The sequence below is a fragment of the Schistocerca piceifrons genome, chromosome 3 (assembly GCF_021461385.2).
Source record: "Schistocerca piceifrons isolate TAMUIC-IGC-003096 chromosome 3, iqSchPice1.1, whole genome shotgun sequence".
In the NCBI taxonomy this organism is placed as follows: domain Eukaryota; kingdom Metazoa; phylum Arthropoda; class Insecta; order Orthoptera; family Acrididae; genus Schistocerca; species Schistocerca piceifrons.
The window spans coordinates 208,246,986-208,274,586 of NC_060140.1; the positions used below are offsets into that span (position 1 = coordinate 208,246,986).

General features: G+C 38.3%; 1 protein-coding gene across 1 annotated transcript in view; it reads left to right on the forward strand.

Annotated features, from left to right (window-relative positions):
* Positions 1-27,601, forward strand: part of LOC124787962 (methyltransferase-like protein 22) — a 47,055-nt gene that overhangs the window by 10,997 nt on the left and 8,457 nt on the right. The window contains exons 3-4 of the mRNA XM_047254968.1: positions 7,720-7,908; positions 23,194-23,361. Of these exons, the coding sequence (XP_047110924.1) occupies positions 7,720-7,908; positions 23,194-23,361 (357 nt within the window). The remainder of the gene's footprint in view (positions 1-7,719; positions 7,909-23,193; positions 23,362-27,601) is intronic.

Sequence of the window (27,601 nt, forward strand, 5' to 3'; positions counted from 1 at the left end):
TTCAATCACAGATCTAGAGCATAAAATTTTCCATTAACATGCATTATATTGTGGAGTTACAAAGGTGTTTTATTTTTGAATTTTTACCAGGCTTAACATGTTTCTGCCGACCTAAATTGTGTTATTGTGTAATCCTTTGCTGTATAGTATATATTATTTAAGCACTGTGCATTAACTGCCATTTTGCATATTGATTTCAGTTATCTGTTTTTTTTTCCTTGCGAAATTTATTGTACTGTTTGATTCCCTGATATAAAATGCTATTTTGAGATTTTTCTTTAATTTTTCCTGAAATGAGTGAATTAAGTTTGGATTTTATTAATGGATTAGTGGATATACTCAGAGAGTGCAGGTAGACTTCTTAAACAGGTTTTTACGATGAACCTGTTTATTATTTCGTTATTAAGTTACAAGGTCACAATGGTCTAGGGGCTCTGGCACAGTAGCTCAGCATGTTCGGCAAGGGGACTGGCTACGCACTGTAATAAAAAAAACTGAGTGAAGTTTGCATTGATGTTGTTTGAGAGGTGTTATGTGGCATCCGCACAGAACTGGTGACAAAATATGATGAACACACAGGTAGATAGGTGGGGGTGGGGGGGGGGGGATGGAAGAGGGGAAGAATTTATAATCTTTGAGTGTTAAAGAAAATGACCTGAGTTTGATCCCAGGTACTGCTTAAATTCTGGATTAAAATCATCAGCAATGGCAACTGAAGCTTATGGTATTAGGAGTCATGATGATCACTCAATTGGCGAAAGATTCTTGATTAGTCCCTCATTTTGATCTCCTGGAGGGTCTGCCAAGGGAGAGGTGACCATGAGAAAAAGACTTAATAACCAACCAAAGTAGTTTAAATAAAGAAGTAACATACAACTATTGTGCCGAAACATATTTTTCAAACATATTTAAAATCTGTAAATCATTGGCACCTTAAATTAACTTACATACACACATGCTTACAAATAAACTGCTGCTTGGTAAAAACTCTTGCCTTTCACTTATGTTTAGTGTCTTTTGAAGTGTGTTGGTAGTTCATTGCCCTTTTGCCACAGCCATTTTGTTGCAGTTGTCGTCAGTTTTTCACGTATATTGCAAAACTTTAGATTGGGTGTCTCTCCTACGAGTCATCAGATACATTTTCCCTGGTGTTTCAGTAGATGTTTTCAATTTCGTTTTTACATTGTGTAGCTGGAGTCAGACCAAACAAATATGTTCACCACATCTTTCATGCAACACCCAGTATTGACATAAAATGCCAGTTTGTTTCCTGTTACAAACAAAATTATTTCTAAAGAGGAATTTTATGTGCCCATTTGATGGAGTGGTCCCAGATTAGTCTCGTGCTATATTTGTTTTATTTATAGGCCCTATGTATTAACAGAGACAGTAAAACTTGAAGAATAACCAGTACTCCAGCAGGGACAGAACTGCCCTGGCTCACTCAGTCTGCTTCCACCAAGCGTGCAGCGCTACTGAGTTGTTGCTGGATTGCTGTTTATTCTTCATGTTTTACTGTCCCTGTTAATTAATATCAGTGAAATGAATATCACACTAGACTAATCTGGGACCAGTCTATTGAAAATGCACATAAAGCTGCACTTTAAAAATAATTTTGTTTGTAATGGGAAACAAACTGACACTTTCTGTCAATACTGGCTTCACATGAAAAACATGGAGAGCACTATTTGTTTGCACTGACTCCTGCTATACGATGCAAAAACAACACTGCAAATATCTGCTGCAACATCAGAGAAAATGCTCCTGATGACTCTTAGAAGAAACACCCTGTATATTTCATATTAACTGTGAGATATATGGTTCAAAAACTGTTACTAATGCAAGACAAACCGTTAACACTGCAGTGAAATGTGATGGTGAAACTGCAAATCATCTCAACAAAAATATCTATAGAATTGTGCATCAAGAACTTAAGAAATCTGGTATGAAGTAAATAACTGGTCATGTCCCATGTAGGTGAGAGCATTGAATGCATCTGCAACACTGATTTATGTTGATCTTGTAATTTATCCCCATTGTGCAGTTTTGAGTAAACCAGAACAGTAGTTACAGCTGAGACATCAGTAGACCTGATATACATAATTCATGCTGCATCTAATCAAATAACAATAATGCTGGCTGCAGTTAGTTAATTCTTGTGGGGTTTCTTACAATATGACATGTACCATAGTACTTCTCATTTATTATCTCTAGTACTGAGTGTATACAGTCCAACCATGCTGATTTATATTTTTCACAATTTCCTCAGCAATTTTGGTCAAATTCTAGAATGTTTCTTTTAACAAATGCCATGGATTGTTCCCTTGTTTATCAATCCGATGCTTCATCTGTTATAACATTGGTATTGATGAAACATTAAACTCTAATCTTTGTTTTTCCGTTGTATTACTGTGGTGAAGGGAGATATACAGAGTGTCTATAATTAAAGTTTTAACTTTAAAACCACTGTAGTAATAACACCACTGGTCAGAATGATGTCAAACTGCAGTGGAATATTATCAGATAAGGGGGGAAAACATATGGCAGAAGAAAAATAAACAGTTACAAAATGTAGCAATAGATGGTGCTGTAAGCATCATAATTTAATAGTGGTCGACTACAAATGACAAATGAATTATGCAACAATGCCTACACTGTACATTTGATGCTAAACAAACTGTACTACTCAGTGTATAGGTGTGATACTGTTAGTTACGTAAGCCCATCCATCACGGCAAGGTCATATCACATCGGACAGGAAAAATCGGCTTTTAATTGTCCTGAGGCCAAAAACCGCCTAAAAAGTGTGAATCAAAATCATATTGGATTATTAATTTTCGTGTGACTGGCGCAACACATGTTCAATGTGCTGGCCATCGTTTTCTGCAAAAAGTTGAAATCGAGAAACAGCATGTTCCACATCTGATCAAGGTGTTCCCGCAGTCACGTTCAGAATGTGTTGCACAATGCATGACTTCAGTGCATCTAAGTTTGCAGTTGAAACACTGAACACTACATCTTTCAGATAGCCCCACAGGCAGCAGTCACACGGATTCAGATCAGGTGATTGGGATGGCCAGACTGTAGGGAAATGGTGGCTGATAATTCTAGCATTTCCGAAATGGCACTTCAGCAGCTGCTTAACTGGATTTGAAATGTGCGGAGGTCTGCCATCTTGCATAAAAATGATCACATCCAAACTGCTGGAGAGCTGGAATGACATGGTTGTGCAAAAGACACTCATAGCTCTTACCAGTGATGGTACAGGTAACAGGACCGGAAGCACCTGTCTCTTCAAAAAATATGGCCCTACGGTAAATGGTGCGGTAAACCCACACCACAGAGTGACCTTTTCAGGATGGAGTGATACTGGTTGATTTGCGTGTGGATTTTCCATTGCCCATATTTGACAATTCTGTGCATTGACATATCTTGTCAGATGGAAGCGGGCTTCGTCTGTCCACAAAATCTTCTGCAGCCAATCATTGTCCACTTTAATGCAAGCAAGAAATTCTAAACCAAATGTCTCTCTTGTTGGCAGGTCAACAGGAAGCGACTCGTGCATGTGGATAATTTTGAATGGATTGCAAAGAAGTATGTTTCGTAGCCCCCCCCATGAACCACGGACCTTGCCCCGTTGGTGGGGAGGCTTGCGTGCCTCAGCGATACAGATAGCCGTACCGTAGGTGCAACCACAATGGAGGGGTATCTGTTGAGAGGCCAGACAAACACATGGTTCCTGAAGAGGGGCAGCAGCCTTTTCAGTAGTTGCAGGGGCAACGGTCTGGATGATTGACTGATCTGGCCTTGTAGCACTAACCAAAACAGCCTTGCTGTGCTGGTACTGCGAACAGTTGAAAGCAAGGGGAAACTACAGCCGTAATTTTTCCCGAGGGCATGCAGCTTTACTGTATGGTTTATGATGATGGCGTCCTCTTGGGTAAAATATTCCGGAGGTAAAATAGTCCCCCATTCGGATCTCCGGGCGGGGACTACTCAAGAGGACATCATTATCATGAGAAAGAAAACTGGCATTCTACGGATTGGAGCATGGAATGTCAGATCCCTTTATCGGGCAGGTAGGTTAGAAAATTTAAAAAGGGAAATGGATAGGTTAAAGTTAGACATAGTGGGAATTAGTGAAGTTCGGTGGAAGGAGGAACAAGACTTTTGGTCAGGTGAATGCAAAGTCAAATAGGGGTAATGCAGGAGTAGGTTTAATAATGAATAAAAAAATAGGAGTGCGGGTAAGCTACTACAAACAGCATAGTGAACGCATTATTGTGGCCAAGATAGACACAAAGCCCATGCCTACTACAGTAGTACAAGTTTATATGCCAACTAGCTCTGCAGATGACGAAGAAATTGAAGAAATGTATGATGAAATAAAAGAAATTATTCAGGTAGTGAAGGGAGACGAAAATGTAATAGTCATGGGTGACTGGAATTCGGTAGTAGGAAAAGGGAGAGTGGGAAACGTAGTAGGTGAATATGGTTGGGGCTAAGAAATGAAAGAGGAAGCTGCCTGGTAGAATTTTGAACAGAGCACAACTTAATCATAGCGCACAACTTAATCATAGCTAACACTTGGTTCAAGAATCATAAAAGAAGGTTGTATACATGGAAGAAGCCTGGAGATACTGACAGATTTCAGATAGATTATATAATGGTAAGACAGAGATTTAGGGACCAGGTTTTAAATTGTAACACACTTCCAGGGGCAGATGTGGACTCTGACCACAATCTATTAGTTATGAACTGTAGATTAAAACTGAAGAAACTGCAAAAAGGTGGGAATTTAAGGAGATGGGACCTGGATAAGCTGACTAAACCAGAGGTTGTACAGAGTTTCAGGGAGAGCGTAGGGGAACAAATGGCAGGAATGGAGGAAAGAAATACAGTAGAAGAAGAATGGGTAGCTTTGAGGGATGAAGTAGTGAAGGCAGCAGAGGATCAAGTAGGTAAAAAGACGAGGGCTAGTAGAAATCCTTGGGTAACAGAAGAAATATTGAATTTAATTGATGAAAGGAGAAAATATAAAAATGCAGTAAATGAAGCAGGCAAAAGGAATACAAACGTCTCAAAAATGAGATCGACAGGAAGTGCAAAATGGCTAAGCGGGGATGGCTAGAGGATAAGTGTAAGGATGTAGAGGCTTATCTCACTAGGGGTAAGATAGATACTGCCTACAGGAAAATTAAAGAGACCTTTGGAGAAAAGAGAACCACTTGTATGAATATCAAGAGCTCAGATGGAAACCCAGTTCTAAGCAAAGAAGGGAAAGCAGAAAGGTGGAAGGAGTATATAGAGGGTCTATACAAGGGCGATGTACTTGAGGACAATATTATGGAAATGGAAGAGGATGCAGATGAAGATGAAATGGGAGATATGATACTGCATGAAGAGTTTGACAGAGCACTGAAAGACCTGAGTCGAAACAAGGTCCCGGGAGTAGACAACATTCCATTAGAACTACTGACAGCCTTGGGAGAGCCAGTCCTGACAAAACTCTACCTTCTGGTGAGCAAGATGTATGAGAGAAGGTGAAATACCTTCAGACTTCAAGAAGAATATAATAATTCCAATCCCAAAGAAAGCAGGTGTTGACAGATGTGAAAATTACCGAACTATCAGTTTAATAAGCCACAGCTGCAAAATACTAACATGAATTCTATACAGACGAATGGAAAAACTAGTAGAAGCTGACCTTGGGGAAGATCAGTTTGGTTTCCGTAGAAATATTGGAACACGTGAGGCAATACTGACCCTACAGCTTATCTTAGAAGCTAGATTAAGGAAAGGCAAACCTACGTTTATAGCATTTGTAGACTTAGAGAAAGCTTTTGACAATGTTGACTGGAATACTCTCTTTCAAATTCTGAAGGTGGCAGGGGTAAAATACAGGGAGCGAAAGGCCATTTACAATTTGTATAGAAACCAAATGGCAGTTATAAGAGTTGAGGGGCATGAAAGGGAAGCAGTGGTTGGGAAAGGAGTGAGACAGGGTTGTAGCCTCTCCCCGATGTTATTCAATCTGTATATTGAGCATGGAAACAAAAGAAAAATTCGGAGTAGGTATTAAAATCCATGGAGAAGAAATAAAAACTTTGAGGTTCGCTGATGACATTGTAATTAAAGGACTTGGAAGAGCAGTTGAACGGTATGGATAGTGTCTTGAAGGGAGGATATAAGATGAACATCAACAAAAGCAAAACGAGGATAATGGAATGTAGTCGAATTAAGTCGGGTGATGTTGAGGGTATTAGATTAGGAAATGAGACACTTAAAGTAGTAAAGGAGTTTTGCTATTTGGAGAGCAAAATAACTGATGATTGTTGAAGTAGAGAGGATATAAAATGTAGACAGGCAATGGCAAGGAAAGCATTTCTGAAGAAGAGAAATTTGTTAACAGCGAGTATTGATTTAAGTGTGAGGAAGTCGTTTCTGAAAGTATTTGTATGGAGTGTAGCCATGTATGGAAGTGAAACATGGATGATAAATAGTTTAGACAAGAAGAGAATAGAAGCTTTTGAAATGTGGTGCTACAGAAGAATGCTGAAGATTAGATGGGTAGATCACATAACTAATGAGGAGGTGTTGAATAGGATTGGGGAGAAGAGAAGTTTGTGGCACAACTTGACTAGAAGAAGGGATCGGTTGGTAGGACATGTTCTGAGGCATCAAGGGATCACCAATTTAGTATTGGAGTGCAGCGTGGAGGGTAAAAATCGTAGAGGGAGACCAGGAGATGAATACACCAAGCAGATTCAGAAGGATGTAGGTTGCAGTAGGTACTGGGAGATGAAGAAGCTTGTGCAGGATAGAGTAGCATGGAGAGCTGCATCAAACCAGTCTCAGGACTGAAGACCACAACAACAACATGTTTCGTAGGATCTTATGCACCGTGCTCATGTGTATGTTCAATGTTCGGGCAATTCTCCGTTCACTAAACAGTTGCATACTACCATTTGTCTTCTCCTGCATTGCTGTGGCCCTCCCTCTACCAAGTTGCACACGAAACAACCTGCCTTTTCAAATTTCTGAATCATTGGCTCCAGATCCACAACAGTCATCAGACCAATGCCTCTTTTTAAACCCTTCAGTGTCTGGAACTTCTGTGTAGCGATGTGTGTACAGTCATCATTCTTGTAATACAGCTGTACAAGCAGAGTGTGATCCTGCATTGAGACAGTCATGGTGAACGTCGGAGACATGAAAGGAGGAAAAACTGTGTACCTGGTGTGCTTACACCTACTTCAGTGGGTCATGCACATGACAGGTCTTTTCATTTAGGTATTCTGACACATATTGATCAATTTTCACACTATTTTTTTTTTTTTCTTCTGCCATATGTTTTCCGCCTTCTCCAATAGTATACTGTTGCAATTTGACATCAGTCTGGCCAGTGGTAATATTCATACAGCATTTTGAAAGTTTAAATATAATCAGCCTGTATAGGCAATGGCTGTCGGATAACTGGATTTGTAACAAGACAGTGAAGTCTCTGTTACTTATGACATGGTCTTCTACAACTGAAAATTCAATTCTTAAAAGTTGAAAGAAGAGTGAATGGCAATACACACTAAAATGAGACTAAGAGGATGTAATGGGGTTAAATATAATTAAAATTTGCGTTTACATGCTTTTTTCGTATCCCAATTACATTTATCAGAACTTCTTGGTTTTTCTATCTACAAACTTCCAGTTATGGTTTTGCAGAACAGAAATCATCAACACCATTGGAACTAGTAGGCCTTCAAGTGTGGCGAGGTGCCCTACTGCTGTCCGATTTTCTCCTGCACAATGGCAAAACATTGTTGAGTGGACACACAGTGCTGGAGTTGGGAGCTGGAGCTGGTCTCTCAAGTATTGTGGCGGCCATGTTTGCCCATGAAGTTGTATCTACAGGTATGCTGTTATTAGAAAAGCTTTTAGCACTCTTGTTGTTGTGTTATTTAAACCATCATCTATTAATCTGACACTGCACTGTAGATGTAGAATAACATGTAAAGATGCCAACAATCAAGTAGCTGTCTCAGTTGTTTCAACAGGTAATAATAAACTAAGCTAAAAAAAGTGTATTTTATTTCCTCAAATTTAATTTAATTTTGTGTTTTGTTAAATAATGCTTAATATAACTGAAAATATCTCAGTCATCAAACATAATCATGAAATTCTAATTTCATTGTGGAAATAATTAAAGAAATTGAAAAGGAAAGGAAGTGGAATGGTTAGACAGTTTTTAAGATGGATGTTTAGTATGCAAATATTACTATAAAAGTTTTTATTTTATTGTATTCTCTGAAAATAATTTACATCACACTCTGAGAATTTCTTCCACATTCAACCCACTTATCACTATACTTTTTTAAAGTGTCTTTTGACAGCTGGCTACATTCATCCTCCCATTCCTCCCAGACATCTGCATCCATAAGAAACTGGAATCTTTCCACCTTGTGGAAGCAAGACAAAAATCAAAGTAATCAAATTCAGGACACTAAAGAAGATTCCCAAGAAACCTGAAGTTTACTGCAGCTAAATAATCAAAACAAATTTTTGATAAATGTCCCATTGTACGATTATTAAGCGAGCAGCTGTTGGGTCTCTATCTTGAATGGATGGATTCAGCTATCTACATCTACATCCATACTCTGCAAGCTACCTGACAGTGTGTGGCGGAGGGTACCTTGAGTACCACTATCGGTTCTGCCTTCTGTTCCAGTCTCGTATTGTTCATGGAAAGAAGGATTGTCGGTATGCCTCTGTGTGGGCTCTAATCTCTCTGATTTTATCCTCATGGTCTCTTCACAAGATATACGTAGGAGGGAGCAATATACTGCTTGACTCCTCGGTGAAGGTACTTCTATGAAGCGAGGCATTTACCTGTGCTTGGTTGTTAAGAGTCAAGTACTGCACATATAACACAACACTTGTGATGAAGAAATCACATTACATTTGATTGGCGATATAATTGTTCTTTTTATTTTTTTTATTTTTAACGCTGATCAGTGTGAGTGTCTCCACAGCCAAGGGTGGTAATGCACACTAGTGCAGTGATGCTTTACTCAGATGTTCACTAGTGCAAATCCTGTAGCATTTGGCTGGCAGGGAGAACAGTGATGGTAGCATAAAGTTCCTGATCACCAGTTTTTGTGCAATGTCCTGGATACCCTAATCTCTCCACAGTGTCTCATGAAGAGAGGGCATGTGTCACCATTGATTGTGATCCATGTGTCAAAATCTTAAGCTCAGTGGTCTCCTTGGTACAATTCGAGAGGAATAGGCTATGTGCCAGCAGCAGGTTTCGCAAACCCAACAGTAGGGGAGAGTGGGGCACATTGAACCATAAAAAATATTTCTCCGTGTTACTCATCCAATAATTTTATTGCAGAGTTGTGATGTACAGATGTTACTGTTTAATCATTCTAGTATCAAATGACCTTATATGATTACATTGTCATTAATTGTTTTTAGCTGCATGCCTTTGGAGAAAATTTGGTAAATGGTTCATTTGCCCCGCATGTGGGGTACAATGAATCACTTTAAACAGGTTCATTGAAAGAACCTATTTAGCATACAGAGTAAGTGTAAATGTATGTTAAATGTAATGTTTACATATATTCCATGTGTGAATCATATAATTAAATCTGTAGGCACACAATCATGTAACTTATTTTGGAATTACCAAACATCAGTGGACTCGAAGCTGATTCCAAAGTTGAAATATGATTTTTGTCTCTTTGTCACACCGTCAGTAGCAGGTCTGGGGAGCACGTGATGTATGTTGCTAGCTGGAACAAAAACTTCATCCTTTACCTGAGGAAAATAACACTTTCCTCCCATTTTTTCACTTTTTCTCAAAAATGATACCTGCTAGCCTCCTGCATCATCCCTCAGTTTCAAAATCTTTCCCACATAGTAAACTGGTGTTTTGTTTTTCAGTTCAAATTTGGTGAAAACGAAATCATCTGTTTCTGGTAATTTGTTCAAGTCTTCAAAGTTGTACTCAGATTCACCAGACACATCCACGTTGGCATCGCTCTCTTCATAATGCGCCTCACTAAAGTTGTCATCTGATTCCTGCTAATAAAGCTTCCAGTTGATCTTTTTAGTGGGATGTTTTGTGGCTTGCAACAAATCTTTCTCCGGTGTATCAGTTGCAATTAAGCTTCGTCCTCTCTTACATTTTTTGCTCTTCTTTCTGCTCTTTTCTTTTGGATATCCTCGAATTATTTCAGGAGAAACTCCATTAGGAAAAGCTGTTTGGGTGTTAAGCACTGCAGATGGTCCTGCTTGCTGCAGATCTTGTGAGTGGCTGAAATCGACTGAGGCTTGTCCTGCAGATTGTGCATCCTTGATCTGATGGAGAGAATTAACATCTGAAGTTGTTCTGTTTGCCTCCACCACCCTGACTGTTATTTCGCTGACCATAAAGTCTTCGTCAGTGAAAATGTCTTCATCAGATGGAAATATTCCACATTTCTTGAAATCCGAACATATGTTAGTGGGTGTCATTGATCTGTCATGAGCAATTTTGACACGCGCAGCTACATCATAAATAGTGAGAGGAGTGCCTTTCCTGTGTAGGAGTTTTGAATTTAATGTTGAGTAATAAGTTCCCTTGAATGAAGAGAACATTCCTACATCTAGAGGCTGCATTTTGGTTTGAGGTATGTGGGGATATAGTTAGCATAACCATTCCATTGGCTTTTGCTACATCTATTACCTCAGTTGGAAATTGGCTTTCATGATTGGCTAAAATTAGAAGCACAGGATTGTCTTTGCTACTACTAGATTTGTGGATGAAATGTTTCATGACATCCACAAAAAGTTCGCTATTCATCCAGCCAATCTTTGTTGCTAACCCCAGGGTGCCTGTTGGTGCATTACTTATCATATGTTGTTTAAAATGTACTCAAGGAAATATCATTGCTGGGAGCAGGAAAGTTCCACCTGCACTGATTATGCAACAGGTGGTCACTAAGACACCATGTTCTCCACTAGTAGCTTGAGAAATCTGTTCACTTCCCCTTGTGCCACTACCTTTGGAAGCCTATCTGGTGCAGTTGAGGTACTGGTTTCATCCAGATTGAAAACCCTTGTACCATCAGCGAAAGTAGGGTATCTCTGGTAAAGGTCTTTCAAGTTTTTGAAGAAATTCGAAACAGTATACCGATTAAAAGACGTTGCTCTGGATAAGCTGCAGCCCTCTGGGGTTTGGATACTTAAACTGGGATTTCATTTCATGAACCCATAGAACCAGTCTACACCAGTCATTCCTTCCATCCAGTTCTCAGGACATTTCAGACCGTTTTTCAAAGCCAGCTAAGTGCCTGCATGTTTTAGTGTCAATACCAAAGCATACTCCACTAATTCTTTCTCCTGCTCCACAGAAAATATCTTACAATTGTCATAGTTTGGTGTCAATCTTTCACTGGAACCACATTTAATGTTTTGAACATATCATTGAAGAGTAGGATAAGGTATTGAATGAGATTTAGCTGCTTGGCGAACTGCCATGGCCTTATTAAGAACATCTTGTACAGCTTCTTGCATAACATCGTGGTCAGTTTTACCGCTGTCCGTCTTCCTGCAGTATGAACAAACCATCTTCAAACCTGATAATATAAAACAGGACTCTGGAACGTCTGTAATTTAAAAGCCTTAAATACCTACACATATGTTTTTACCCATGCTAAGGAAACAAAGTATAGAGTGCTTGTATTGGAGAATTAAAAGATTCCTGGGGCACAGTGGACCACCCTGGGGCACAATGAACCATGGCTCATTGTGCCCCAGGAGAGCTTGGTTCAATGTGCCCCAACAGTACATATTACAAACAAAGCTCATGTGAGGTTATGTATGAACATTGTTAATATTTGAAGATCTATATCATTAAAACACAGCATTGATAATGTTACAATGACTTACTTTCTCTAAAATTTGGTGACAAAGGACTGAACAAAATTCAATCAATCTACGTCTCCAAAAATTACTTCACTGTCGCAAAACTAACGTATCACCAGTACAACACCAATGGCGGGAACTAGATCCTGCAGAAAACAAATGGCAGTTGGTAGAGCAGTACTGACAACATACGCACAGAGGAAGAAATAATTTACCACCTTATACTAAAATTATGCTACCTGATTCATTGTGCCCCATGTTTCAGAGTGCCCCACTCTCCCCTACTCTGTAAAAGCACACATTTCTGTCATTTACACGGCACAGACACACAGTAGAAACTTTGTAGCAGGCTGCTGGAAGGCAATGGTGAGCCATCTCCACTAGGACCTTGCTTAAAATGATGATGCAAGATTCCTGTATCTGCTCCCTTCCCACTCATTCCCTGAGTTGGGGACTGCTTTGACTAACAGTTGCAGCATCATTGTCAAACAAGGATTACGCAAGTACTCATCAGTCCATACAGTGTGCTACACACAATTCTGACAATTCATAAAAGGGTGCATTTCCTTGCTGAATATTTTGGTTTCCTGTGGTGTGCTGCAAGTGAAGAAACAAATGTTCACGATTAGACATGGAGCATGTTTTACTTCCCCTTACTTGTGAAGATAATATTGTGTTAACAACTTGATGCTTATTAGAATAAAAGCCTGCCCTAAGTAATTGAACATATCAATTATTACAACATTATAGATATGTCATTTTGCACCAAGAGAAAGAACCAGCCAAAAAATTCATTTCTGCAATGTAAATCAAACCACCTTTCTGGGGCAGTAAGTGGTGGTCTCATAATGGTGGATGGCTTAGTTACAATGTAGATGTACCTTCTGACTCTGCATACTTGAAGTCCAGGCAATTAACCTACCTGCCCTTACCTGTGATGCACTTGTTCTTACTGTCCACTCCCATATGTGAAACTGATTGAAATTTGCATGAACACATGAATACTCCAGAAAGGGTCAGTGTGCCATTAAACAAAGAGCAAACTAATCTGGTAAAATCAAATATATCTTTGAGGCCCATTTGTCTTCCACTTAAGTTGGTGTACATATGTTACAACATTTAAGCAAAGCTGACCATAGTATTCGTTAGAATTCAGGGTGCTTGCATGACTGAAATTATTTCTGATTGACAAGAAAAACTCTGACCTTCTGAATTAACTATTCACACATTACATTATAATCATTTTACTGCTCTGCCACATGGGATTTAAACACAAACCACCATGATAGTTTTGTGATCTGCCATCAATAACTTAAATGATTTCTTGAAGTCACAAAATATGCTAACCTCACATTTCGACCACACAGCTGTTGGCAATGCAGTATATATTCAAAATTAGTTAATACAAAATGAACAAACACAAAGCTTACGGTGTAACTGTAGAGGTTTGCCATCTACCATAGGTCCAACATCAGCCAAGCCCTGACGTATTCTCTTCTACACAATCGTCTGTCACTCATGATTATAATATTTTAGGCCACTGTTCTGTTAGACAAGCCACTTTATTAATTTTCCTATCAATATTGTAGTGTTCTAAATTGGTTCCTTGAATGAAAACTCTTCACAGGACTATCTGAAATAGTTGGTGAATGATGCAACCAGCAACAAATGATTCTCTCATCACTGTTAGTCTCAAAAAATGTGCTCTTTAGAGGGACTACTTTTCTTTTATCGGTTGTCTGTGCTATGCAGTTGTCCAACTGGTTGTTGCTAAAGGTTGTCTGTGCTCATAAATTGCATTTAACTTTTAGTTTGTGCCCTTAATATTCTTAAGCCAGCTTCCTAAAAACCTTCCATCGCCATGCTCTACTCCCCATCATGATGACTTGGAATCCTTGGATGCTCTATTGTCTCAGCATGTGACAATGGTTACCTTTTCAAGTTCTGCCATGAATTCTGATTTCAGTACTTAATTAAAATTGAAATATCTCATGATTCATGACTCTGATCACCATGCTGTTAACACCAAATGTTCTTTAATAAATGACCACATCCATACAATACATCTTTTGTTCCAACCTCTTTCTCCAGTTACTCAAGTCTTATGCTTACAGTAACAAGTGCATTGGCAATAAGTGAGGGTAGCAATTGTACATGTTACTGCAACATCTCACCCCAACCCCTTCGGTTTCGAAACTCCCAGGGTTTTGAACAGCAATGCCTGTAACTTCATTTTCTGATCAATCTTCAAATTTTTACCATGAAATTATATACCTTTACAAGTTTCCTACTAATTTCTTAACAGGGAACTTTATCATTTTCACTGTGCCAACAGATTTTAATACAGTAAACCAAAATTTATATGTACAAAAAAAGTTTTACATTCTTATGTAGTAGCCACAAACACAAACATAATAAAATATTCACTGATTTGCCTTAGTAAACCCTCTTTAGGATTTTTATTCTCCATTTTCTCATTTACGCCTTTGGTTACACTCTTTCGTATTCAAATAAAGAGATATGTAAACAGGCAAAACACGGCGCTGTGGTCGGCAGTGCCTGTATGAGGCAACAAGTATCTGGCATAGTTAGATCGGTTATTGCTGCTACATTGGATGGTTATCAAGATTTAAGTGAGTTTTAACATGTTGTTATAGTTGGCACATGAGCGACGGGACACAGCATCTCTAAGGTAGTGATGAAGCAGAGATCTTCCTGTACAACACTTTCACGAATGTACCGCAAATATCAGGAATCCAGTAAAACATCAAATCTCTGACATCGCTGCGGCCAAAAAAAATCCTGTTAGAATGGGACCAGTGTCAACTGAACAGAATTGTTCAACGTGACGGAAATACAACCCTTCCACAGATTGCTGCAGATTTTAATGCTGGGCCATCAACAAGTGTCAGCATGCAAACCATTCAACGAAACTTCATCGATATGGACTTTCGGAGCTGAAGGCCCACTTGTGTACTGTGCAACACAAAGCTGTATGCCTCATCTGTGCCCATCAACACCGACAGTGTACTATTGATGACTGGAAACATGTTGTCTGGTCGGACGAGTTTTGTTTCAACTTGTATTGAGCGGATGGACATGTACAGGTATGGAGACATCCTCATGAATCCATGGACTGTTCAAGCTGCTGGAGGCTCTGTAATGGTGTGGTCCATGTGCAGTTGGAGTGATATGGGACCCCTGATATGTCAAGATATGACGCTGATAGGTGACATGTACGTAGGCATCCTGTCTGATCACCTGCATCCATTCATGCCCATTGTGCATTCAAACGTACTTGGGCAATTCCAGCAGGACAATGCAACACCCCACACATCCAGAATTGCTACAGAGTGGCTCCAGGAACACTCTTCTGAGTTTAAACAGTTTAAATACTTGCACTGGCCACCAAACTCCCCAGACATGAACATTATTGAGCATATCTGGGATGCCTTTCAATGTGCTGTTCAGAAGAGATCTCCACCCCCTTGTATTCTTATGGAGTTACGGGCAGCCCTGCAGTATTCATGGTGTCAGTTCCCTCCAGCACTACTTCATACATTAGTTGAGTCCATACCACGTCATTTTGCAGCAATTCTACGTGCCCATGGGGGCCCTGCATGATATTAGGAAGGTGTACCAGTTTCTTTGGCTCTTCAGTGTAACTCACAGAATACTACTTTCACACACTTGTATGCTGTTTAGAGACAGATGACATTAGGTTCTCCATTGGCTCCACTTCCTATGGTAATGAAGGCCCTGGACAGTTCATGGAGAGAGAGCAGAATGCTACTGCTCTCTGCCTTGTAATAATGTCATTCCCTGTCTTGTGTTGCCACAGTCTACTACTCCTATCAAACTTCTTTCTTTCACAACTGTGTATTAGGTTCACAAATTTCAAAAATTGGCATTGCAGTGGTGCCTGAAGGCCACAAATGACCTCTCCACATTCCAAATGTTTGTTTCCACTTTGTTTCTCCGATTGCTTTGCCAATATATCATTGCTGTTGTTTTTGTTGTCACCGTAAAAGCTTTGAAGGCTTTAAATGATCTCTTTACCAACTTTTTACCTGACAGTGAAACATAAATATCAAGTCAAGGACTTTTCCAATGTTCACACAAATAAACACCATAAATCTTTGCCTCTTTAGCTTTAAATCTAGTCCAATGATCATGGCTACTAAGTGTCTTTTACCGATCTCTTTGCTATAAGACTTGTATAATTTTTTACTGTGTCACTCTTGGCTGCTTAGCCTCCGCTTTTCTATCTTAGTATTATTAGTTATGTAAATACCTTCTTAGTGAAGGCTTTGGGCCTTTACTGTAACTTCACTTCCCATCTTAGTTTATTCATCAGTTTTAACACAACATTTTAACTTAAATCTTTCCATATTCTTTCATTTTACATAATTCCAACCCTATTCATAGCACAGGATCCTTTGGCATTGCTACCATTATCTCTCTTTAGTTTGACCTGTCCTCCTAATTACTCCTCACTTATGCTCATTTAATTGCTTGTGCGTTTTATGTCTTACATTTTTATAGACTCAGCACTCTTCACTGTTTGGCTTACCTTAAGGCTCTATATTAACCAAACACTGTACATTTAAAAAGAAACTAAAAGAAAGAAAACATTAGAAAAAGAAAAGGAAGCTTAAGTGCAGACAGTCACTCCATTGTGAAATTTCTTGAAGACCAGGAACTCACTCACACCTTTTTACATCAGGATAAGGCTTCCTCCACCAAAATCTCTTCTCATATCTCTGACACAAAATTTAGTGGTTTCCACTTCTCCCACAGATTTACTCCTGCTATCAGCCATTTCTTTTCCCTCTACTCTCAACCTTTGCTCATTAATTATTTTACTTCTCTGGTCTCCATCCATTTCTTCTGGATATGTAACATCCAAGGTTCTCCCATCCTTACCCTTTCACTTTACAGAAAGTGTCGCATCCCGGCACAGACTAGCTTTGGATGAAGGTGTGAGCTGCATGGTGCAATCAGGATGTTGATGACAATCGACAATGAGTTACCTGTAATGGAGCGAGAGGAAGCAAGTCCCCTAGGGATCTTAGCGCAAGTGATTTTGGAATGGAGAGGAGAAATTGTTGGCACTGTAGGAAATGAATAAGAATGCCATCACTTAAAATATTCAGTTTAAGAACAATTTATTTCCCAGTGATTCAACTTCATTCAGAGAGGTGTCTTGCAGTGACTTTATATCTTTACAAATCAATGAACACACCATACCACTCTATTTGATAGTCTTTCCCATCAACTCTTGATTGCTGAGTTCCATATTAGACTGCCAGAGACCAGCACTCTGCTTGTAACTCATTCCAACAGTACACAGTCGAATACTTTAACCACAATGGGAGACAAGTGCAAGACAGTGCTTGTTCCTTTTGTAGTAATCTAACACAAGGAAAATGTCAACTGTTACTTGTTGAGATTATACGCAATCATTTGCAGTAGGAGACAAGTGTAACGTAGCAGTTGTTACTCTTTATATTCTGACACACAGAAAATATCAATTGTTAAACATTGTTACTTCTAGAGACAAACACTAGAGAACTTTTTCTGTTCTAATAGGCAGAAAACTCAAGATAAGATTATTATATATGCATGTAATATTTTTTTGTGTTATCTGAGTGATCCCTCATTGTCTATAATGTATTGTTTAACAGATTCTTCTTAACTTTCTTTTGAAATAAGTTTATTTAGTGATCTCTTTAATCCTCTTGGGCAATTTATTCAACAGTATTATTCCTTGGTAGAAATACTGTTTTGTGATTTACATCTCATGCTGCTGATGTTTTGTTTGCAAGTATCTTTGTGTGTTCACACCACTTCAACTGAGAAACAATAGTCATTCCTAAAAATTTTGTGTTTATTACACAGTCTCTGGAGGTGACATATGTATTCAGAGGATTTATGCACATGACTGTATTATTTTACACTAATACGAATACCTATTTCTACCCCTTATTTTTTCTGTTCTTTTTGCTTTGTGTATTTCCTTTTAAAAAAATTAAAAGAATTATTTTAGGGGATATTCTGATCTTGTGAAAGTGTCCATCTGAAGATGGAAGCTTGCCCTTCTGAAACACATCAGTTTTGTTGTGGTCGTATGCAGTGGGACAGAAATTTTCTCTTAAACAGTTAAATTAAACTTGTGATCTTGCTTCCATGTAGTCGTGTAAAATTTGATGTTTTGTAATGCTTCAGTAATGGCAGTATTGCCCTAGAACCAGCAATATTTTATATGAGTTAGTTATCTGCTGTTGTAATAATGATTATCAAGCAAAATTATATCTGAAACTGTCAGCCATGAAATTTTCTAAACCATTGGGAGAAAGGAGATGGATTGGAACACTATTAACTACCAGACTGGGAGAAAGGAGATGCGTTTAATGGCCAGTCAACTATTGGATTTATTGCTTACATCAATTACCAACTTTGATAATTTCTTCACATTTACAGGATCAATCACATAGCTGTTATTACGAATATTTTAAGTGCACAGATATTCCATGAAACAACAATAATTTTTAATTTAGTGTTTCTTTGTATGCTCCCATGTTTAACTGGTAAGTTTTACTATAATGAATCCAGCCATTAAAGTTGCAATGTAGATGCTGATTTTATCACGGGAGGTCAAAACATAATGTCACTTTTTTAAATTGTTACATGCATGTAACAATATAAAATATATCCCTACATTCTCTATACACCCTTCCATTTTTAATGTGCTTTTTCCATCAAATGTGCAGTTTCTATGGCTTCTGTTAAAAAGAGCTGTAGATATATTCATATCCAGTTAAGCTCTGGTGTTGCTGCATGTAGCCCCATGTTCTTCTCTAAAACCAAGTCAACAACACTAACAAAACAAAATATCTAGTCCATTTGGAAAATACTCAAGGTTTTGATCTTCAGTTTCCACTAGTTTAGCATACTTTAATCTAGCAGCACATGACCTTGCATTGACCTTCAGGACAAGGCCACTTTAAATCCATTTCTGATGTTTTTTATTGCTATACACTATCTGACCAAAAGCATCCAGACATCTATTAGTGGGCATTAATATGGGGTGTGTTCACCCTTTGCCATTATGATGACTTGCACTCTGCTGTGGGCACTTTTAGTGAGATGTGTCTGAATATCTGTGGAGGAATGGCAGCCCATTCTTCCTCAAGACCCAGAAACAAAGAAGATAGTGATGTTGAACACTGGGGCCTGGAGAAAGATGACATTCTAACTCACCTCAAATTTGTTCCACTGTGTTCAGCTTAGGACTGTTACTGTCCACAGACCACTGTGTCCCAGACACTGCTTTATGACATGTGCATTGTCATGGGGATACAACATTGTCTCTGAACTGTTCCTCTACTGTACCCAGTGCACAGCGCTGTTAAATAGGTTCACATCCTTCTATATTTAACCATTTCCTTAAGTTCAATTAGGGTACTATACCTCAACCACAAAAGACACATCCCTATCATAACACCACCTCCTATGTACTTCACTATTAGCACTACACATGATGCCAGACCCTTCCATCGGATTACCACAGGGTGTAGTGTGATTTGTCACTCAAAGTCACTCATTTCCAGTCATCCACTGTCCAGTAAAGGTTTACTTAGCATTGACTACAGAAATGTGTGGCTAATGAGGAACTGCTCGAATGTTGTATCCTATTCTTCCTATGCACAGTCATTGTGCTAGCTGTATGAGGAGCTGCTCGAATGTTGTATCTCGTTCTTCCTATGCACAGTCATTGTGCTAGCTGAACTGCAGGTAGTGTGTGGTTACTTTTTTTTTTTTCCAACCGACCTCTGCAATGCCCAAGAGTAGGTACATGAGGTCTACCTGGTCTTAGTTTAGCTGTGTGTGTCCCTGTGGATTCCCACTTCATTATCCCAACACCAACATTTAACTTCAACAGTTTTAGAAGGCTTGAAATGTTTCTGTTGGATCTGTTACTGAGGCAACTTCCAATGATTAGCCCATGTTCAAAATCACTGACTGATCCAGTCTGCTGTTATTGCTTTCTACTTACAACACTTACTCCCTCTCTCATGACATGTGGTCCGTTCTGCGTTACATAGGGGTGCCCGGATACTTTTGATGGTTTTGTCTTTCCTCCTCCACTTCTTGCTTGATTGTTTTGTTTGACAAGAATATAATGGGAGACCCGTAATTCACTGCTTGGTGTAGTGAATTAGAGAACTATATCTTGGTTGTTATAATCTTGCTGTTATTGGTGAAGCAATACTTAAACTGGGAAGTTCTGACTGCTAACCATAAGGTCCTATACAGTGTGAATATTTCCTTGTGTTATATTTACCTGTAGTTGCCATGATTACTTTTCCACAGGCTGCTGCCCCATTGAAGCCATTTTTTATGTCTTGTATGCATTCTTGATCATAATACGCAGTTAGTTAGGATAAATGACACATCGCCTTATAGTAAGAATACTCCTTAGTGGAAATCAGTTAGAATAATCAATGATCTGAGATAATTTTTTTTAAGATTAGTTTACAAGAGATGGAGTGGTGTGCTGGCCACATGCCCCTCCGTATCTGCATCTGGACACAGCGGCCCGTCGGTACCATTGGGCCTTCATGGCCTATTAGGGAGGAGTTTTTACGAGAGATGACCTGGGGTGACATTTATAATAAACCAAAGCCTAACAGGAAGTTTAATCTATTCTGTGATAAATTCATATCATTATTAGAAAATAGCTTTCCGCATAATCTAATCAGAAAGGACACTAAACAGCCATGTAAAAATTTTTGTGAAAGAAAAAGGGAAATGTGTCTGTTGTAAAAAACATGTAGAGATCCTGCAGTAGTTGCGCACTACAAAAACTACTCAAAATTACTAAGAAAGCCTGTTAAAAATCAAGGAACATGCACCTAATATCAGAAACTAGTAATTGCGACAATAGGCTTAAGGCTATATGGAATGTATTGAAATGAGAGACAGGATAACATCACTAATGAACTGAGTGGAAGGGCTATAAAAGATGAGTCACAGGTAGCAAATATATTGAATAATTATTCCTTACACACAGTAGAAAATATAGGGACAAACAGTTCAAGGGAAAAGTTACACCAGTATGTTGAAAGAGTAACTCTCATTATATTCAGTCATATGAATATATCACCAACTTCTCTCTCTGAAATTAGGAAAATTATACAGTTTCTCAAAAATAAAAGCTCATCTGACTTCCAATAGAGTACTAAAAATTCGTTGCCATTTAATAAGTTTTATCTTAACTATCTAACTGCTCACTCACCCAAGGCATTTTTCCAGAGAGACTGAAATATGCTGTTGTTAAACCCCTCTTTAAGAAAGGTGGTAAGAGAAATGTCAGCAATTACCAGCTGTTTCACTGCTGATGTCATTTTCCAAAATCTTTGAGGTGATGTTTCCTAGAATAGAATCTCACCTTAGTAACAATACTATCCTCAGCAAATCACAGTTTGGGTTTCAGAAGAGTTGCTCTACTGAGAACATCAAGTACGTGTTCACTCACAAAATTTTACAAGCATTAAATAGCAAAGTGGCACCAGTTGTATCTTCTGTGACCTATCTAAGGCATTTGACTGTGTGAATCACAGTAGTCTCCTAGATAAATTGAAGCTTTATGAGATTGATGGTATAGCCAACCAATGGACAATGTCATGTCTAACCATAAGAATGCAGGAATCTCTAGTTAGTAATTCAACCAATATAGTCCAGGGACGTAGTGCTGACTCAGGAAAAATTATCTATGGGGTTCCTTAAGGCTCAGTCTTAGGTCCACTGTTGTTCCTCATATAAGTAAATGATCTTCTGTCTACTATACACCAAGCAGAATTAGTTCTTTTTGCAGCTGAACTAGTACTGTAATTGCTCCAAGCATAATGTACAAAAATAGGAGAGATGATAAACAATGTTCTTAAAAGTAACATTGACTGGTTTTGTGCAAATGGTCTTACCCTAAATTTTAAAAAGACACAACATATTGAGTTCTGCACTTCTAGGGGTACTACGTCAGTGATAAGTGTAACACATGGTGAGGAAATAATAAATAGAGTGGAAACTTCAAAATTCTTAGGTGTCCATATTGATGAAAATTTAAACTGCAAAAAGCACATTTTTGGACTCCTAAAACAACTTAGTTCAGCTACATTTGCACTCAGAATCATTGCAGATCTTGCGAAGAGACAATTCACTGTGAGTTGACATATGTGGATGTTTTCATTCAGTAATTTCATATTGAATAATGTTCTGGGGTAACTTATCTTTAAGAAAGAAAATTTTCATTGCTCAAAAACATACTGTAGGAATAATATGTAGTGATCACCTATGATCATCTGATAGACATCTATTTAAGGAGTTGGGCATTCTTACTACTGCTTCACAGCATATTTATTCTCTCCTGAAGTTTGTTGTAAAAATCCACCACAGTTCTAAAGGAACAATGATGTACATAATTACAACACCAGATGGAAAAATTACATTCATTACTCCATGTTAAGGTTGTGTAAAAGGGGTGTACAATGTTGTAACAAAAATTTTTGATCACTATCCTGATGATATAAAATGCTTGACAGACAGCAGAGTAAAATTTGAAAACAAACTGAACAAGTGTCTAATTGACAACTCCCTGTATTGTAATATGTAAAAGCTCTTGGGTAGGAATTACTAACTCACATCTGTATATTTGTAAAGGTTATTAATGTTTATCATGAAGCCATGTTTACAAATTAATTTGCAATGTGAATGTAAAATGACTTGTTCCAGATTATGATTTATTGTACAAAATGATTCATGGAACATGAAACTAATTAACTTCACCAGGTCACAGAACTGTGTATGTAGTATGCTAGATTATAAGCTGAGCTGCTATATACAAGTTCTTATTTATAAATCTATCAAGCACTCAGTGTCTCCACTGTTGAATGAATGGTTGTCTTTACTCATCACATTGTCTATGTTATACTCAGGATATTCCAGTGTAGTACTGAGATCCAATTATAATTTACTAATTTGAATTCTTTGCATAAAAACACCACACTAAACAGGCTATTATTTTGCTGTTACATAATCATTTTCAATTCAGGTGTTTTTCAAAGGACACTATGTTTTCATGTTGCATTTAACTAAATTAATATATTTTTTATTTTTGTTTCTGTTAACAAACCAGAAACATATCATTTCAGTATACCATTTAGGTATTATTTTGCACCCAGTTTATCCTGAATTGTTATTTTCGTCTGTGTTTTACTTAATTAGATATTGACACAGAAGAAATCCTTGAATTAATATGGGCTAACAAAGAGCGCAACAAGAAATGGATAAAATCAAAATTTTCTGTTATGGGATTTGACTTTTTTGCTAAGAAATGGAGTAGTGAACTGGAAGAAAAATTAAGAGAAGTGACAACCATTTTGGCAGCTGATGGTAAGTAAAAATAAATGAATTTACTAAAAATGATACTATATAGATGATACAAAATGCTTGATAATGCTTTCTTAATTATGTTGTGGTTAAAAGTAAAATCAATTGTCTTTAAGTTCAAAAAGTGTTTTATTGGAAAATAATTATGTTCCGACACAGTATTAAAAGGCTTATTTGAAGTACATGACAGACAAACATTACATGTATATTGAAGGGGAGAAAAAAATAGATACTCATGGGTTTTGTAGTCAGTTATATTTTCTTTTTTCGGGGACTAGAGAGGAAAAAGTACAAAGGGAAAATTGTACAAATCAAATATCTCAAGGACAAAATATGTTATTTAGAAGCTTAAACAAATCAAAGTTAGGAAAGGCAACTGCTCGCCAGCAGGTTAATGAATGTGTGTAGACGCAAGTAATGGTTTCCAAAATGTTCGTAATATCATTAAAGCTTGAATAGAGAGTAACGCTACATAGAGTATCAGTTTATTGATTTGTCATATCCAGTGAGGCAGGTCTCTGTTAAAATTTTGTTCTTTGGCAGACAACACTATTTATTAATTTCCCAATTCACATTCATCTGTTATTCACTAATCATTACATCTACATCTACATTTACACCTTCATCTACATCCATACTCTGCAAAACACTGTAGTCCATTGTAGAGCATATTTCTCATTGCACCATGTATTAGGATTTCTTATCATTCCATTTGTGTGTGAATCACAGGAAGAATGCTTAAATACCACTGTGCATGTGGTAATTAGTCTAATCTTGTCTTCACAGTCCATACAGAGCAGCAGTATGTTCCTAAATTCCCCACTTAATAATGATTCTTGAAACTTTGTAAATATGTTTCCATGGAATAGTTACCTTCTATTTACAAATACCTGCTAGTTCAGGTTTTCAGCATTTCTGTGACTCACTCTCACAGGTCAGACAAACCTGTCACCATTCACACTGCCCTTCTTTGTGTACTGCCAGTATCTCCTGTTAGTCTATTTGGTACCGATCCCACACACTTGATCAATATTCTGCAATAGCTCACATGAGTGTTTTGTTAGCATTCTCCTTTGTAGGCTGAGAGCATTTCCTAGTGTCCTAATGATGAGCTGAAATCTACCATCCAGTTTACCTACAATTGACTCTATGTGATCATTCCATTTCATATCCTGACAAACTGTTACTGCCTGATATGTGTATGGTTTCCTACTTCCAACTGTGATTCACTTATGTGGTCATTGAATACTATGTTTTGCCATTGGTGTCATGAACACTCTGTAGCTGACATTATGATCATGATGTAATACCCAAGAAGTGTTAAAAAGGTAAAACTGTCATCAAACTGAAGGTCTGACACTACAATGCGTTTCTAGACATGGTTCTATTGGAAGTTATGTATCTGTACTTGCATTCCTCTGACCTTTGAACTGACTTATTCAGCCAGTTTAGGGGACCTGTAATGGACTCCACACTGTGGTGCAAGTCAAAATTTTTCATATAATCTAATGTTGCCAGAGTTGAAAGTGATAAGTGACGATTAAAAGTTCTGGGATTGGTTGGGAAATGAATCTCAGACCTATGAATCCATAGCCATCAATGTTACAGATACTAAAATAAAATTCTTATACACATTGTGATGTGCCCATCTAAAATTCTACATTTGTTGTGTGATGGTAAATCAGTGAAGTATGGTTTCAGTCATCTTATCAAGTTTCATAATAAATTTAAATGAAACTTCAAAACTCAAATTTCACTGTGTCAGCTTGAAGGAAATTTGTGGCATCAGTTGAATGCAAGCTTGCACTATATCATTATTCTAAAAATAACCATTGATCACCTCTCGTAATTCAGATTACACAATCGTGTTCAGTAATGTTAAAATTATTTGCATGGCAGATGTTAAATACTTTACTCAGCCAAATATGGCATGCAACTAACCGGCCATAATTAACTGTAGTGGTCATTTTTTACAATAAAATCATTCAAAAACAGTATTTTGGTTTCTGACATGTGATATCACATTATTAACAAAAATATCTTGGGCTTCTTTCTTTTGTTCCGGACTTCCCCCACTATAGAGGAGCATAGGTGCTAGGTGCTGCACTCAGGGCATGCTCCTCTTTGCATCATATGAATAAATAAAATTTTCATTTGGTAGATAAAATATTATGACATTTTCTTTATCAAGCAGGTCTGCTTCACAAAAATACTATTTCAAACTTAAATTATTGATTTGATGCCTAATTTGATTGTATAATATCACAAGTATTATCATAAAATATGCAACTGCTACGAGATAATTTTTCAGTGTGTTGTTTCTTCACATTGTCTCTTTCTTGATGGCAAGTCTGTTTCTGTTTTTATCTACAACACAAATGTTCGCTAGCATTTATGAAATCGGGTGGTGTGACATCTTGGTACCATTGTTTGATTATTTATGATGTGCTTCACTTGCTTTTCATTGCAGCCAGTCCCTTTCATAATTTTGACAGTTAAATGTAACTGTCTTCTTAAGGATTCAATACTCCTGTGTTGCATCTATGTTTCATTGGCCAACCTAACTTATTTATGCTTGGAGTTTAGTTTTTACAATTATCTATCAGTTGCCACATTTTGCCTTGATTTAGCTTTTCCTTGTGGATACATTATTATTATTATTATTAACCCGTGTAGTGAACTGTTGCATAGATTATAGGTTCTTTAAAAAATGACTAATGTTTTTTGATGTAACTGATACCCATTGAAGTGTGGAATCAATTTTGCTATTCTAAATGGAAATGGATTTTTCCCACACTGGTTAGGAAACACTGTTTATGGTCAGTCATACGTGGTGTAACACAGAGACTGGTAGAACAAACAGGCAGTTCCTAACATCAGTGATGGCAGAGTTCACACAGTGAATGAATAACCAACAACAAATCCAAGACATAGCAATGTTATCGTAGCTATACAAGTCCAAGGGGGAATGCATATCACAAACGTAAAACAAGCAAGGTCAAAATTCTGCTGTTGAATTGCATGTAACTAAATGTTTCAAAGGTAAGCTGGAGACTAATTGGCAAGTGCTGGGCCGCACTATTTACTCGCAGTCTCAGATGAGTGGGTGGCTCTGTGTGACATGCTTGCTGAAGTGGTGCCTCATGGGGGAGCAACCAGCAACTTGAGTATGTAGCCCGAGTATCTCTGACTTGTTCCCCATATTTATGCTGGGGCTGGGTTGGGAATCCAAATCACTTTTGACTACTAAATCCTTCCCCTCTCTAATCAGCATGTAAGGCCAGAAGTGGCCCGACCTATGCTAGCTTCATCGAGAGAGAGAGAGAGAGAGAGAGAGAGAGAGACGCTGGAAGCCCTGCCAGAGACCCCTGGGGATGGTCATCGTCGTGATCGGCTGGGACAGATGCTGGCACATGTAATGGGATTATCGACCAATTAGTGGGTTCTTGGGTGCAGCTTAGTCCTGCCTGCAGGAGACTGTGTGCCAGCTATGTAGAAGATGGGGACAGCAATTCGGCCTCCATCGGCACCCGAGTATGAAAACAAACCATCTCTATCGATTATGTGGTGAGGAGATTACTTGTGTTGGCAAGAACAGAAAGTGGCTGCATCTCCATTGGCTCCCTGTGGTTGCTTAACATGAGGGCAGAGGTTGTAGTGGTAGTACATAAGCTTGTCCCTGGCATGGTTGTGTAGGTCATGCCCTATCAGCAGTTGAGGGGACGTGGGAGGGCAGTACACCTTACTTCAGCCGGAGCTTATCTCGATGATAATAACATGAGTTCACTTGGGGTCCTGGCCAAAAGTGCAAGCCCAGTCATGGGAGCCCATGATATGCTGTGTGCATGAGCGGTGGTTCCATGGAGCTGGGCACAGCACAGTGAGGTGTATGCAGGGTCTGTGCCCTTGTAGAATTATGACCAAGGAAGCTGGTGAGTGCTTCCCTGGAGTCAGCTGTTGTCATTATTTTACACATCTGCTTTTTGAAGGTCCTGACCATCTGTTTGGCCTCCAAATTGGATGTGGGGTGGAAAGGGATAGTAGTCAGGTGCTTAACGCAATTGCCTTTACAAAAATCCCAAAACATAGATGCTGTGAATTTAGGAACGTTGTTGGCAACCAGTCTGGACAGTACCCCTTCTATTCCAGATGTGATGGACAGAGCACGGGTAGCAGTTGCTGTGGTGGTGGTAGCTATCCATCTACATAAGGAAGTTTAGAGAGGGCATCGATAACTAACAAG